The sequence below is a fragment of the Cebidichthys violaceus genome, unplaced genomic scaffold (assembly GCF_023349555.1).
Source record: "Cebidichthys violaceus isolate CVI_PGR_0920_01 unplaced genomic scaffold, fCebVio1.0.p SCAF_41, whole genome shotgun sequence".
NCBI classification, from domain to species: Eukaryota; Metazoa; Chordata; class Actinopteri; order Perciformes; family Stichaeidae; genus Cebidichthys; species Cebidichthys violaceus.
In genome coordinates this window covers 2,236,357-2,249,684 of record NW_027176606.1, presented here as the reverse complement: position 1 = coordinate 2,249,684, position 13,328 = coordinate 2,236,357, and the positions used below count along the sequence as shown (strand labels likewise).

Below are 13,328 nucleotides of genomic sequence, written 5' to 3'. Positions count from 1 at the left end.
GCAGGAAAATCCACTAACGGTTTGTAATTTAACTACCGTAGTTATGTTACTTTGTTACGTTACTATTTGAACACAAACCATGATGTTTTTACAAAATTTAACCGAGTAGGTTTTGTCGTCCAAACCTAACCGACAGTTTCACGAACGTTAACAGAATTGTGCGTTTCTGCAAGCTGTGATGCAAGGCGGATATGACACATATTTTGGCTCAGAAACGTTGACGCATGTAGACATGTAATTACCATAAAGAAACACTCTTCACTGGTCAGGATTGCAGTTTTATTGATAATATTGACACAATGCAGTGGACACAGTATTGCTTTGTGTAGATATGAGTTCAAATACACGTTTCGTTTTGGATATACATTCAGTCCGTTTCTTCCAGAATACATTAAAATATCGTCAACACTGTCAGGCATGTTTAACCACCTTTCACAATTACAACAGAGCGATAAACACTGGATTTAAAACCACATTTTTTGGTTTTCCAGTCCCATACGCCTCAATGCTCTGCAGCGTGCATCCGGTGAAGCATTCTGTTTTAGCAACAAAAGCATTTATCTGTCGAAATGTAAGGCTTTAAAAAAAACAACAACAACTTTAACAATATCAAACATGCATTTCTTGCACATCTAAAACAGCATTTTGGAGACTTTTCTTTTTTAATTCAGAAGGACGACATCTTCTCATTCACTGAAGAAACAGTTTGACATTTTGTGAAATGTACCCATCCTGTCCAGAGGTATCACATCCAACCTAACATGTTGAATCTTGTTTGATAAATATGTTTAAAACTCAGGTTAATTAGTGATTATTTATTTTACCTTTGGACAGAGTCAGGCTAACTGTTTCCAATCTTTATGCTAAGCTAAGCTAAGCTAAGCTAACAGGAGCTTAATATTTATGAAAGTGGTGTCGATCTTCGATCTAAACTCTCTTTATTTTCCAAAATGTCAAACTATTTCTTTTAAAAAGTCTTTTTTTTTTTTTTTATAATTCCAACGTCAGAACTTACATGGCAACAAGCTTCATGAAGGCAACTGGAAGTGAAGACAAACAGCGCTTTGGTTGTTAGCGGTCTCTCTGCCAAAGGCACGTTGCATTTACTGGACAGGAACAACGTCGGGAAAAATACAGTCCAGAGTGAACGTTTTAAAGCAGCATGAAGGCACCTCGAACGAGCGATAAAATAATCAAGACCAACTCTTTTTGGCGACAGCAGGATTGTCGATGTTGAGGCTGGTGGATTTACATCTAAAGCTCTTTTAAATACGCGACGCTAGTTCTAGATACAAACACGAGTAATGCACTCAAATGGTGACACAAATCAGTAGCAAGTCAGTCGGCTTTCATTATAAGTGCAGCGTGCAAATGTGTCGACCGAGCTGAGCCATCTTCAATTCACCTATTTGTATCATCTAAGAAACCTGCATCATTGTTTTGCCTTGTGTGTCTGAAAAACCTGATACAATCAGGTGGTTGCATTAAACGTCAAGGCCAACCATTACCCAACAACAGCTAAACACCTGAAGTACACTAATAATACTGATGGTACAATGAAAGCAGAGGGTATCAAAGGCTTCCCACAAGAACGAGCTTCACACTTTCTGAGTAGAAGGAGACGAATGACATCCGATCGTGAGCAGAAGGAACTGGTTTGAGGGAGCGGCGCTCGCATTCAGGCGTTTTTTTCAAAAGGTTAATCACCGTGATAAATGCCGAGGCTAGCGGAGCTGCTAAACCCTCTCTGACCCGGCAGGGCGACTAAAACTCCGTCCAACTAAATGAGCGGCTTGTGAGTCCGTGTGACTTTTTGTTTACAAGGCCCGGTTGGCTCGTAATCGGTTGGTGTGAACGAAAAAAAGAAAAAGAAAAAGAGAAACCAAACCAAACGAGACAAAGTCAACTTTTCCACTCCGGTGAGGACCGGAGAAAGAAGAGCTGAAGAAAAGAACGCAGAGGAGACGCGAAAAATAAATAAGAGAAGAAGAGTGTGGAGTTCATAACCCAATGAGAAGCAAAGATAACGAAGGGGAGAGGAAAGGGAGAAGGGAAGGTGGTTAAGAAGAGGAGGTGAAAGAAGTGGAGAAGGAGGGAAAGTAAGGAAAGAACATTTTTCAGCAGAACGAGGAAAAGAGGGAAGATGGAGGATGAAGAAGAGGTGAAGAAGGAGAAGCAAGAAGGAGGGAAAGTAAGGAAAGAACGAGGAAGTTAAGGAGACGCAGAGGAAATGAGGAGGAGAGGGAAGATGGAGGAGGTGAAGAAGAGGAGGTGAAAGAAGTGGAGAAGGAGAAGCAAGAAGGAGGGAAAGTAAGGAAAGAACGAGGAAGTTAAGGAGACGCAGAGGAAATGAGGAGGAGAGGGAAGATGGAGGAGGTGAAGAAGAGGAGGTGAAAGAAGTGGAGAAGGAGAAGCAAGAAGGAGGGAAAGTAAGGAAAGAACGAGGAAGTTAAGGAGACGCAGAGGAAATGAGGAGGAGGAGAGGGAAGCTGGAGGATGAAGAAGAGGGGGGGAGCCTAATGAGATAAAGAGGAGAAGGAAGAAGGAGGAAATAAAGAGGAAGAAGGAACATCAAAGGAAGGGGATGAGGCTAAGGAGGAAGAGGAGGAGGAGAAGGAAGCCGATGCTTTTCCAATGATACATCTTTGATTTCTGATTGCACTTGAAGGCAGCACACGTGATTACGACGCACACTGTAAAGAGGACTCAGAGAGCATCTTTCTTTCAGCTTCTTCTTCACAAAGACTCAACTTTTTTTCGAGCGCTGAAACTTTTGACGGTTTGAAGCCGCTCAGTCACCGCCTGACCTGAATTTGCCGCAGCGCCGGCGGGGGGAAACAGCGGGCGGTAAAAAGATCAGGCAACAACATCACAATCTTTGATTCCGTTTCCCGCTTCTTTTTTTTTCAAACATGGCGGCGTTTTTTTTTGGTGCAACGGGGTTTTTAACTCTCCGTCTTCTCTGCGTGTGGGGGGGGGGGGGGGGGGGGGGGGAGACGGAGAGAGGGATGAAAGAGGCGTCGGCGGGACGGCGAGGACGGCGGCGACGCCTGCTGAGATCTGACGGCAACTTTTTTTGGGAAAATGCATCCAGTACAGCACACACACACACACACACACACACACACACACACACACACTGGTGTCAGAGGCGTTCGTGAACCTCGGGGCGCTAATCGGGTCTATCTGTACAAAACTGTAAACTTATCTGGAACACACACACACACACACACACACACACACACACACACAGTCAGATGAAGTTCATCACTAAGTTATCGCTCACGACTTTAATAATGTGACAGAATCAGTTCAACGTAAAGGAAGAAGAAGAAGAAGAAGAAGAAGAAGAAGAAGAAGAAGAAGAAGATCAGTTAAATTTAGCCTCTTTTCACGGGTAGAAAGTGGACGTTGTTCTGTAGCTCGTCTCGGTTTTCTCTCCGCCTTCCTCGCCCCTCGTCCCTCCGTCATCATCATCATCATCATCATCACTCTGCTGCCTTCGCTGGCCCGAATGGTCCCACCATCCTCATGGCCGCGTAGTTCTGGAGGACGGACAGAAAAAAACGGATGCAGGACGTTACTGTTTGCCTTCTTCAGATGCTCCGGACACATGTGTGGGATTATTATTAACTTTAAAAAACAAACAAATGTCTCCATCCATGCAATCAAACTTACCGGGAAGGAGTAGAGGAAGACGCCGAGGAAGAGGAAGAGGAAGAAGAGAACGATGGAGAGGATGATGAACCACTTGAACCGCCTCCACAGGATGAACTTGAGGGTCTTGAAGGGGGAGGAGAACCACAGGAAGGAGGTCTCTGGACGCCTGGGGGACGAGAGAGGAGGATGAGAGACAGTGTGTCTGTGTGTGTGTGTGTGTGTGTGTGTGAGACAGTGTGTGTGTGTGTGTGTGTGTGTGTGTGTGAGACCCACTGAGGCTCCTCCAGGCGAGGGTTGATGTTGGGTTCGTCTCTGCCGAGGCCGGCGGGTCTCTCCTCGTGCTCCTGCTCCGTCACGATCTCCAGAGACATCTCCACCTTCCCCTGAGACAGAGACAACAGCCGTCATGGGCCCACGACAGGAAGCGGCACACAAGCCAGGCTGTAGCCGGTGGAGCTAACGGGCTAACGTGTTTTTGTTTTGTTTTTCGCTCACCGCGATGACCTTCTCCCCGTTGTGCTCGCAGGTGCAGGGCCACCACCCTTTGACCGTCTTCTGCTCGAACAGAGACACCAGCCGGTCGGCCGGCTGCTCCAGCAGCCGCAGGTCACACTTCTCCGGAGACTTGGACGGACGCAGCATGTGGTTCAGGTCCATCACCAGGTGACCTGAAGACACATTTCACGGCACAGTCGACACCAAAAATCAAACTTCATGTCTCGTTTCCGGGTCGCTCTCCGCACATCCTCACGTGACTCTGCACGGCTGATTTTGGGGGATTTGTTTTGGACCCAGCTGAGTGGTTTTCACCGAGTTTGTGCGATACGTCTACAGACTACAGAAGGATGTGTAGGGGATAAAACCTCCAGCTGGTTTAACGGTAGTTTAATATCTAAAATACACTTTATGACCCATTTCTGTGTAAAAGGACCCCCCCAACGTCTCTTGTAATAAACACAAAAAGACTGTTTTAGGTTTGTAGACGTACCACTGAACGGCGGTTTCATTGGCCGTGATTCTATTTGTTCCCGACAAACGTGGAACGCCTCACATCTGGATGGATGCTGCTCTGAAGCTGGACTTTGACTTCTGCGGAAACGTTCAAAATGTTCTACTTTTAGACGAAGAGGTTCCCGATTCAAACGAGCGGTTTGGAGTGCGACGCTTTTGGGAAACGCGTCTCAAGCTAAAGGGAGGGTTTGGAAGACGGATATCACTTTAAGATGCCAGTGTTCCTTCCTGGCTCATGAGTGCGTTACGGGTGAATAAAGGCCGATCCTGTGGCGAAAGGGTCGTTAGTAAGAGTCCTGATCCCCCGTCGACGTTAAGTACGGAGGGACTGCTGCTTGACTGGAAGTGTTTTTCCAGAGTCTTGACGGCGCGGCGGCAGGAAAAGGCCCGTGTCCGACCCTCACGCACCGGGCGGGAAGATTTAACGGCCGGCGGTCCCGCGCTGACGAGCTGGAGACAGGCGGGAATGGAAGAAATGCTTTTTGAGGCGGCGGCGCGACTGTTCGACGGTACGAGGGTGAATGAACTCCGAGAGCGCTGCAGCGGAGCGAGATGGTGACGGACGGGAGGAGATCTGGATTCCTCATCCTCCTCCTCCTCCTCATCCCGCAGACGAAAGAGGAGTTATTCCAAGGGGGGGGGGGGGGGGGGGCGTCAGGGGTGAAGGAAAGGCAGAATTTGGACAGCTTGAGTCGGCCCTTCCTCCGTCTGAAATGTGCCAACACGGTGGAAATGGAAGAGCGTTAATTCTAAAGATAAATGTTATCGCAGTAGTTTGTCTGGACGCCCGGATGGATTTACCGCCTGACGCTCGGCCAGAGAGCGGGGGGGGGGGGGGGGGGGGGGGGAAGGAGGGGGGGGGACTGTTTAAACGTCGGGGCCCGAAATGAATTAAGTGTATTTGTTCAAGCAAAAGGGATGTGTGTGTGTCTGTGTCGGAGTCACTGCTACGGTGCTTTAAAGGTATTTCTGTGAGAAATACTGCTTAGAAATGTGTAAAAATACAATTTGTGTATCATGGAAATCAGCATTTAAAGCTAAAGATAAAAGATAAAAAATAACCAGAGTAAACACACACACACACACACACACACACACACACACACACACACACACACACACACACACACACGCGTGTTTTACCGAGGTAGTCGTCGAAGGAGAACTTGTCATTGTCCCAGATCTGGATGGTCAGCTTAGGCGCCAGTTTAGTCTCGGCTTTATCCAGACTCCAGAAATGTTCCTGCAGACACACACACACACACACACACACACACACACACAGAGAGAGAGAGAGAGAGACCAGAGGGAAATAAAAGACTACAAGCTGCAATATTTCCAGCTGCTTCTGTCTTTCTAGGATCTATATTCGCTCCACATGCGTTTCTAAAACCATAAACTTTTATTATGAAGTCAAAGCAACACTTTTGTTCTGAAGGAGCAGCAGATTTTATGCGCTGTGGATTACGGGGAGCAGCCTGAGGATATCTTCAAAAAAAAAAAACGTATTAAGGAGGCAAAAACCAGAAGTCATAATTTGTCTTAGACGCCTTTATATTCACATCTCGTCAAATTCAGCCCCAGCATACGACACCGTCTGTCCTTCATCCTTCACTGTAGCTCAACTTCTTCCAATTCAACCAAAGTCCTATCCCTTAAATTTAAAAAAAAAAAAAAAACAACCGTGTTAATATTACTTATGATCTGAGCGGACGTTTGTTTTCTGAAGCGTCTCCTGAAGCGCGTCTCTTCTTCTACTGTTTGTGTCCGCTCGGTGCTACAATACCATAATAAATAAAGACAGATTGTGTTCGGAGAGAGACGCTGCAGGAGACATGATGGGAGGCAGCAGCACTCCATGGAAACATCTCTCACCACACCACCACTTCACACACACACACACACACACACACACACACACTCGTCTCTGTGTGTGTGTGTGTGTGTGTGTGTGTGTGTGTGTGTGTGTGTTATACCTATTATCGCCTCTGGTAAGTTCACACTAAACTGCCAGACAGTATCTGATCCGGTCTCACCTTTGTGCTAATGGCTCCACTCTGACTTTCCTCCCCGTTCTCTTTCCATTCCCTCGCTCTCTGTTTTTTGTTTTTTTGAATCTGTGCGTGTGACACTTTGGCTGTTGTTATGTTGATAAAAAAAAAAAAAAAGCCAAATAAAAAAATTGGCTTTTCACACCTGAAATAAATATGGGTCCCCTGCGATACGCAGTGAATGTCAGCGCGTCACTGAACCCTTCCTGAAAACACTCGGGGCTGAGGGAGGGGGGGGGGTTTTCCAACGTCACACTTTTATTTTTTATAGACTTTAACGAATAAGCAGGACAGGTGACGATCGATTTAAAAGCAAAGTGAGGACAGAGAGACGCTTTAGGCTCGACTTTTCTTTCTGCTAAAAGAAAGAGTTTTTGCATTCCGATGAACGAACATCCCCACATGCTGACTTCCTGCCCGAAAACCACTTCAGCTGGCTCTTAGTCAGAGTTAGGGGAGGGGGGGGGGGGGGGGGGGGGGGGGGTCTTCTTGGATCTGATCCTGGATACTATAAACTGTAGGGCTGTCTGGGAGTGGGCGGGGCTTCATAGACCCGGGTGATACTGACAGACAGACAGTTATGTGCTGAGCCACAGGTGGGAGTAGAGGGAGTCCAGGAGAGAAACGACACAAAGGACTTTAAACGATGTCTGCTTTGTGTGATCCTTCGGAGGAACCGGAGAAATTAAACCCACTATTCAGACTCTTGTCTCTCTGAACATGATGAACATGATGAACATGATGAACATGATGAATATGATGACGTCAGCGATGCTTGGCGTCGCGTTTCGCCCGACGACGCGTCTGATATTTGTCTGTATGTTTGGATGACTCCTCTCTGCTGCCTTCACGTTATGACTTCACACTCACTCTCTAAATCAGAGTCTAAATCCCCATCATGCCCTCACACTTCATAACACAACACACACACACACACACACACTGAGAGTAAACACACTACACCCTGCATGTGTGTGTGTGTGTGTGTGACTTTATCCGCAGACTTTGTCCAAGTACATTAAGTTATCACTCCACAGCTGTCAAAAGCAAGGGTGGGACGCTGTACGCGAGTGTGTGTGTGTGTGTGTGTGTGTGTGTGTGTGTGTGTGTGTGTGTGTGCGCTCTCTCTGCAATATCTAACAACATCAATCAACCTCCTTTTTGTTGCCAGACTGCAGAAGTACAGAGTCTTCTCCCTCATTTCCTCCAACCCCCGTTCATCCTCTCTCTTCACATGAACTCTTATTGTTGACAAAGGTCGTTTGATTTCATGCATTTTAAAAAAGGAAAAACTAACAATCTACACTAACAAAATACATATATATGTATATGTATATGTATATGTATATGTACTACAGACAACTCGTGTCGACGGTGTTGCTGATCAGCCCTTGTGACTCAGTGATTATATCACCAAACCTCTGAGGTTTCTGGCTTCATGAACTCAGTTTTCTGGCTCCAGCTCTGTTTTGGAGGGAAAGCTCTCCACCCAGTCGAGATTATTATTATTATTATTATTATTCTTTTCTTTTTTTTTTTAAATAAAATGTAAAACTCCCCTCCCGTCTCCTCAGCCGATCGAGGACGCTGCCTGCGAGCGAGCGGACGCCGTCGTAAAACACGGCCGAAGAGGCTTCGGCCAAGGAAAGCAAAAATGACGGCGGCGCTGTTATTGCAGACGGTTCTGTTGAGTCTCAGAGAGTCAACAGAACCGTCTCCTTCATTATTCCGGTTGATTGCGGACCGCTGCAGATCGGTCCAGGACGCAGTGGATGTAGAGTTAATGGTTTAATCAACTTGAACCAAGGTTAAATAAACACACGGAAAGCAAGGTAAGGTAAGGTATATAGCTACCATATATATATATATATATATATATATATATATATATATATATATATATATATGTATATATATATATATATATACATCTTCATGAAATACTCAGTTATCCCCAAAAACAGCAGGGCGTTGTAGTTTTTTATCAAACGTTCCTCAAACAGGAGGAAATAGCGAATCCGTCGGGGACTACTTTCAGCGGCGGATTAATCCCCATTTAGTGCTTTGAGGCAGCAGGACGGTTGCATTGATCGGTTCCTTAAGATCTCTCTCTCTCTCTCTCTCTCTGCTCGGCGTCACGGCGACGGACTCACCTTCCGGTCGACGATGCACAGCTGCTCCGCGGGCAGGTAGTGGAAGGGGAACAGGAACCTGTAGTTGAAGTTCCCCTCTCCGCCCAGCGAGCGGTAGTGGACGTCCGTCTTCTGCTTGTTGTGTTCGTGACCGTCGAGCCAGCTGAGAGAAAGAGAGAGAGAGAGAGAGAGAGAGAGAGAGAGAGAGAGAGAGAGAGAGAGAGAGAGAGAGAGAGAGAGAGAGAGAGAGAAACGTTCATTTCTAAAAGAAGAAGGACAACGAGGACCTTTTTGTCGCGGTTGAGTTCACCTCTTGACGTAGATGTCGCTCATCTTCTCCCCGCTGAGGCTGACGTCGTCCAGGATGACGTCGCTGGTGTTCCACACGATGCAGCGCAGGAAGAACCTGTTGAGGCGGATTGGTTACGGTCCGATCGAATGAGGTCGCTATTGGTTTGTAAGACGGTGAAAGGTGCGCTCCTACTTCTTGGCCTTGCGTGGCGTGACGTTGAACGGGGGTCCGGCGGGTCCCAGGGATTTGGGGAACAGGTCCACCCACATCGTCAGCCGCCCCTGAGGGACGGCGCCGAGCGACCGATCAGAAGACGTGAACAATGGACGAGGGGACAACCAAAGGAGAATTTGTGCTTGAGTGTGCGTTACCTGCTCTATGTCAGGCTGCAGGGGGCTGTAGAGGGGTCTGCTCTCCACGTGTTCGGGAACAAATCCCAGCTTCCTCAAGATGAGGAGGGACAGTCGCTCCCTCATCGGACCGAGGTGACGTTTGGACACGTTTTTGTCTTCTACACACACACACACACACACACACACACACACACACACACATAGACGGAGGTTTAAGGCCACAGTGCTCTTTAAAAGACTGTTAAAGCTCTCCGAGTGGAGAATGGAAACACAGAACACTGGGTGGACTGGGAGGAATTATTCATTATTCATACGCTCACAGAAACACAGTGGAAGCTGCTCGTTGGTCTCTGCATCACAAACGAATGAGGAAAATCGACGGAGCTTCCAACCAAAATATCAAACTAACGTCAAAAGTTTACGAGTGTAAACTCAGAGTCCCCTCGACCCTGAGGAGAGGAGGAGAGACGGAGGAGGAGAGGAGAGGAGGAGACAAAGAAGGAGGGGAGGAGAGACTGAGGAGAGGAGAAGAGGGGAGAAGAGAGTAAGGACTAGAGTAGAAGAGGAGACAAAGAAGGAGGGGAGGAGAGACTGAGGAGAGGAGGAGAGGGGAGGAGGAGACTGAGGACCAGAGGAGAGGGGAGGAGGAGACTGAGGACCAGAGTAGAAGAGGAGACAAAGAAGGAGGGGAGGAGAGACTGAGGAGAGGAGGAAAGGGGAGGAGGAGACTGAGGACCAGAGTAGAAGAGGAGACAAAGAAGGAGGGGAGGAGAGACTGAGGAGAGAAGATAAAGAAGGAGAGAAGGAGAGGAGAGTGGGAGACTAAGGATTAGAGTAGAAGAGGAGACACAGAAGGAGGGGAGGAGAGACTGAGGAGAGGAGGAGAGGGGAGGAGGAGACTGAGGACCAGAGTAGTAGAGGAGACAAAGAAGGAGGGGAGGAGGGACTGAGGAGAGGAGATAAAGAAGGAGAGGAGGAGAGGAGAGGGGGAGACTAAGGATTAGAGTAGAAGAGGAGACACAGAAGGAGGGGAGGAGAGACTGAGGAGAGGAGGAGAGGGGAGGAGGAGAGTAAGGACCAGAGTAGAAGAGGAGACAAAGGAGGAGGGGAGGAGAGACTGAGGAGAGGAGGAGAGGAGAGGGGGAGACTAAGGATTAGAGTAGAAGAGGAGACAAAGAAGGAGGGGAGGAGAGACTGAGGAGAGGAGGAGAGGGGAGGAGGAGAGTAAGGACCAGAGTAGAAGAGGAGACAAAGGAGGAGGGGAGGAGACAAAAAAGACTGAGGATGAGATGAGTAGAAAAAGGAGGAGAGGAGTGGGGAGGGCAGGTAGGAGACAAGGAGAGGAGGAGATGAGAGAAAGAAGGAGAAGAGGAACTAAAGGAGGAGAGGAGAGAAGGACAAGACTGAGGAAAGAAGAGAGGACAGGGCAGGAGATCAAGGGGGTGAGGAGAAGAGAGGATGAAAAGACTGAGGAGTGGAGACGAATGGACAAATAAGGAGAGCAGATGGGGAGGGGAGGAGGAGACAGGGAGGAGAGGAAAGAAGGGGTCAGGGAATGGGGAGAGGAGAGGTGAGATAGAGGAGGAGTGGAGAGGAGACAAAAGAGGAGAGGAGAGGGGATGAGGAGACAAAAAGAGGAGAGGAGAGGAAACAAAGGAAGGGATGAGAGGGGAGAAGAAGAGGAGACAAACGAGTATAGGACATGAGACAAGAGGAGACAGGAGAGAGAAAGAAAAGTGAACAGAAATGAATAAGGAAGAAGGAGAGAAGAGAGGAAGGTGACTGAAAAGGCGGCCGTAGAAAAGATGAGAGAAGGAAAGGCGAGCGAGTGACAAGAAGTGAAGAGAAGGAAACCAAAACGTAGAGGGCAAAGGGAGCGAGGCGAAAAGGAAAGGAACGAGGTAAAAAGCGACAGAGGAGGAAAGTAAAAACTAAAAGCAGAGAGGAAGAGGAGCGCGGAGAGGAAGAGGAGCGCGGCCTCTCGGCCAATTAGCGAGCGCTTTTGACGGACAGCAGGCTGACGCACGGTCACAGCGGCAACTGTGGAAAGAGAAGGCAGCCGGCTAACCTAGAGACGACCACGATGTTGACGTTGGCATGGACGCACACACACACACACACACACACACACACACACACACACACAAAGTTGTACCATAAATCACCAACACAACCATGACCTTCATCGCAGCAGCCATGGAACATATGTGTGTGTGTGTGTGTGTGTGTGTGTGTGTGTGTGTGTGTGTGTGTGTGGAGGGGTGAAAATGAATCTTGAATATTTATCTCATCGCTCCGCTCTTCAGGTGGTCCTGTGGTTTAACTCCCCCCCTCCATCCTCTCTCCCCCTCCATCCTCCCTCCATCCTCTCTCCCCCTCCTGCTCCCAAGTTCTGCAGTCTTAGCAGCAGAGGAGAAGATGGAGGGAGGATGGAGAAAAACAGAAGAGAAGAAAAGAGGAAAGGAGTTAGGAAGTGTAAGGGACAGGAGGAGCAACAATAGAGGAAGAGAGAAGAGAGAAGGGAGAAAACAGGAAGGACAAATGTAGGAAGCAGGAAGGTAAGAAAGGAAAGGGGAGAGGACGGGGTTCAGAAAGGAGAGGAGGAAAGGAAAGGAAAAAGATTGATCGGTGATGGATGAAGGATTAAGGAGAGAAAATGAAGGGGAAGTTAAGGAGACAGAAGCGGGGGGAAAGGAGGGGACATAGGGAAGAAATAAAGGATAGAGGAGACAATCAAGTAGAGGACAAGCTGGGGAAATATGGAGGGAAAAGAAAAAGGAGGCAAAGGTAAGAAAGAAAGGATAGAGGAGATAATAAAGGAGCAGACTGGTAGGGGAAGGAAAGAAGGAAGGAAAGGAGGATAAAAGAAAAGGTGCCAGAGGTAAAAAAAAAAAAAAGAGAGGATGAAGGAGAAAATAAAGGAGAAGACTGGTAGTGGAAATACTGAGGAAAAGGAGAAGATGGTAAGAAAGAGGGAATAGTAAATGTGGGAAGAAAGAAGGAAAGAGGAGAGAGTAAAGAGAGAGATTGGTGAAGAAAGAAAAGAAAGGACAGAGGAGACAATGAAGGAGAAGCAGGCAGCGGAAGGAAAGGAAGGTAAAAAGGAAGGACGGTAGGATGGAGAAAGGCAGATTCAGATGAATTCATTGCAAATATGTTGGTTATGAACGCACCACTAAAGCACATTATGAACAGAAATCAATACAATGATCCCAATAAACATGACTTCATATCGTTTAACATCAATAAATAAAGAAGGAGAAATGAAGGAGACATAAAGGGGAGCAGAAGGTTCAAATGTTAAGAGGAGGTGGGTGGAGCTCAGTGAGTGATTCATCTGCTGTGACTTTACTGAACGTGGACGATATGAATGTGGGTGTTTCTATTAAAGTGGCTCTTTTTTAACAGTGGAAGGTCTGATGGATCAGTAGTGAACCGAAGGGCGTGTGTGTGTGTGTGTGTGTGTGTGTGTGTGTGTGTGTGTGTGTGTGTGTGTGTGTGTGTGTGTGTGTGTGTGTGTGTGTGTGTGTGTGTTCAGTGGCGCCAATGATGCCCTAATCAAACTACCCTGCTAGCTTCCAAGCCTTTCACTCTCTTAACACACACACACACACACACACACACACACACACACACACACACACACACACACACACACACACACACACATGCTACTTTAAGTGCATAAGAAGAAGAAGCTGTCAAATGTTGGTGGTAATGTTGAAGAAGAAGAAGAAGTTGTTAAATGTTGGTGGTAATGTTGAAGAAGAAGAAGAAGAAGTTGTTAAATGTTGGTGGTAATGTTGAAGAAGAAGAAGAAGAAGTTGTT

At 47.4% G+C, this 13,328-nt stretch overlaps 1 protein-coding gene across 9 annotated transcripts in view; it reads right to left on the bottom strand.

Moving 5' to 3' along the window:
- Nucleotides 1-262: 262 nt before the first annotated feature.
- The window catches only part of dysf (dysferlin, limb girdle muscular dystrophy 2B (autosomal recessive)), a 73,669-nt gene continuing 60,603 nt past the window's right edge, over nt 263-13,328 (bottom strand). For all 9 annotated transcript variants that reach the window (XM_068728309.1, XM_068728315.1, XM_068728314.1 and 6 more), the window contains 9 exons: nt 9,518-9,657; nt 9,339-9,427; nt 9,165-9,260; nt 8,876-9,017; nt 5,815-5,914; nt 4,156-4,328; nt 3,934-4,043; nt 3,679-3,826; nt 263-3,545 (listed from right to left, as the gene is read on the bottom strand). In XM_068728309.1, coding sequence (XP_068584410.1) covers nt 3,489-3,545; nt 3,679-3,826; nt 3,934-4,043; nt 4,156-4,328; nt 5,815-5,914; nt 8,876-9,017; nt 9,165-9,260; nt 9,339-9,427; nt 9,518-9,657 — 1,055 coding nt within the window. In that variant the 3' untranslated portion in view covers nt 263-3,488. The remainder of the gene's footprint in view (nt 3,546-3,678; nt 3,827-3,933; nt 4,044-4,155; nt 4,329-5,814; nt 5,915-8,875; nt 9,018-9,164; nt 9,261-9,338; nt 9,428-9,517; nt 9,658-13,328) is intronic.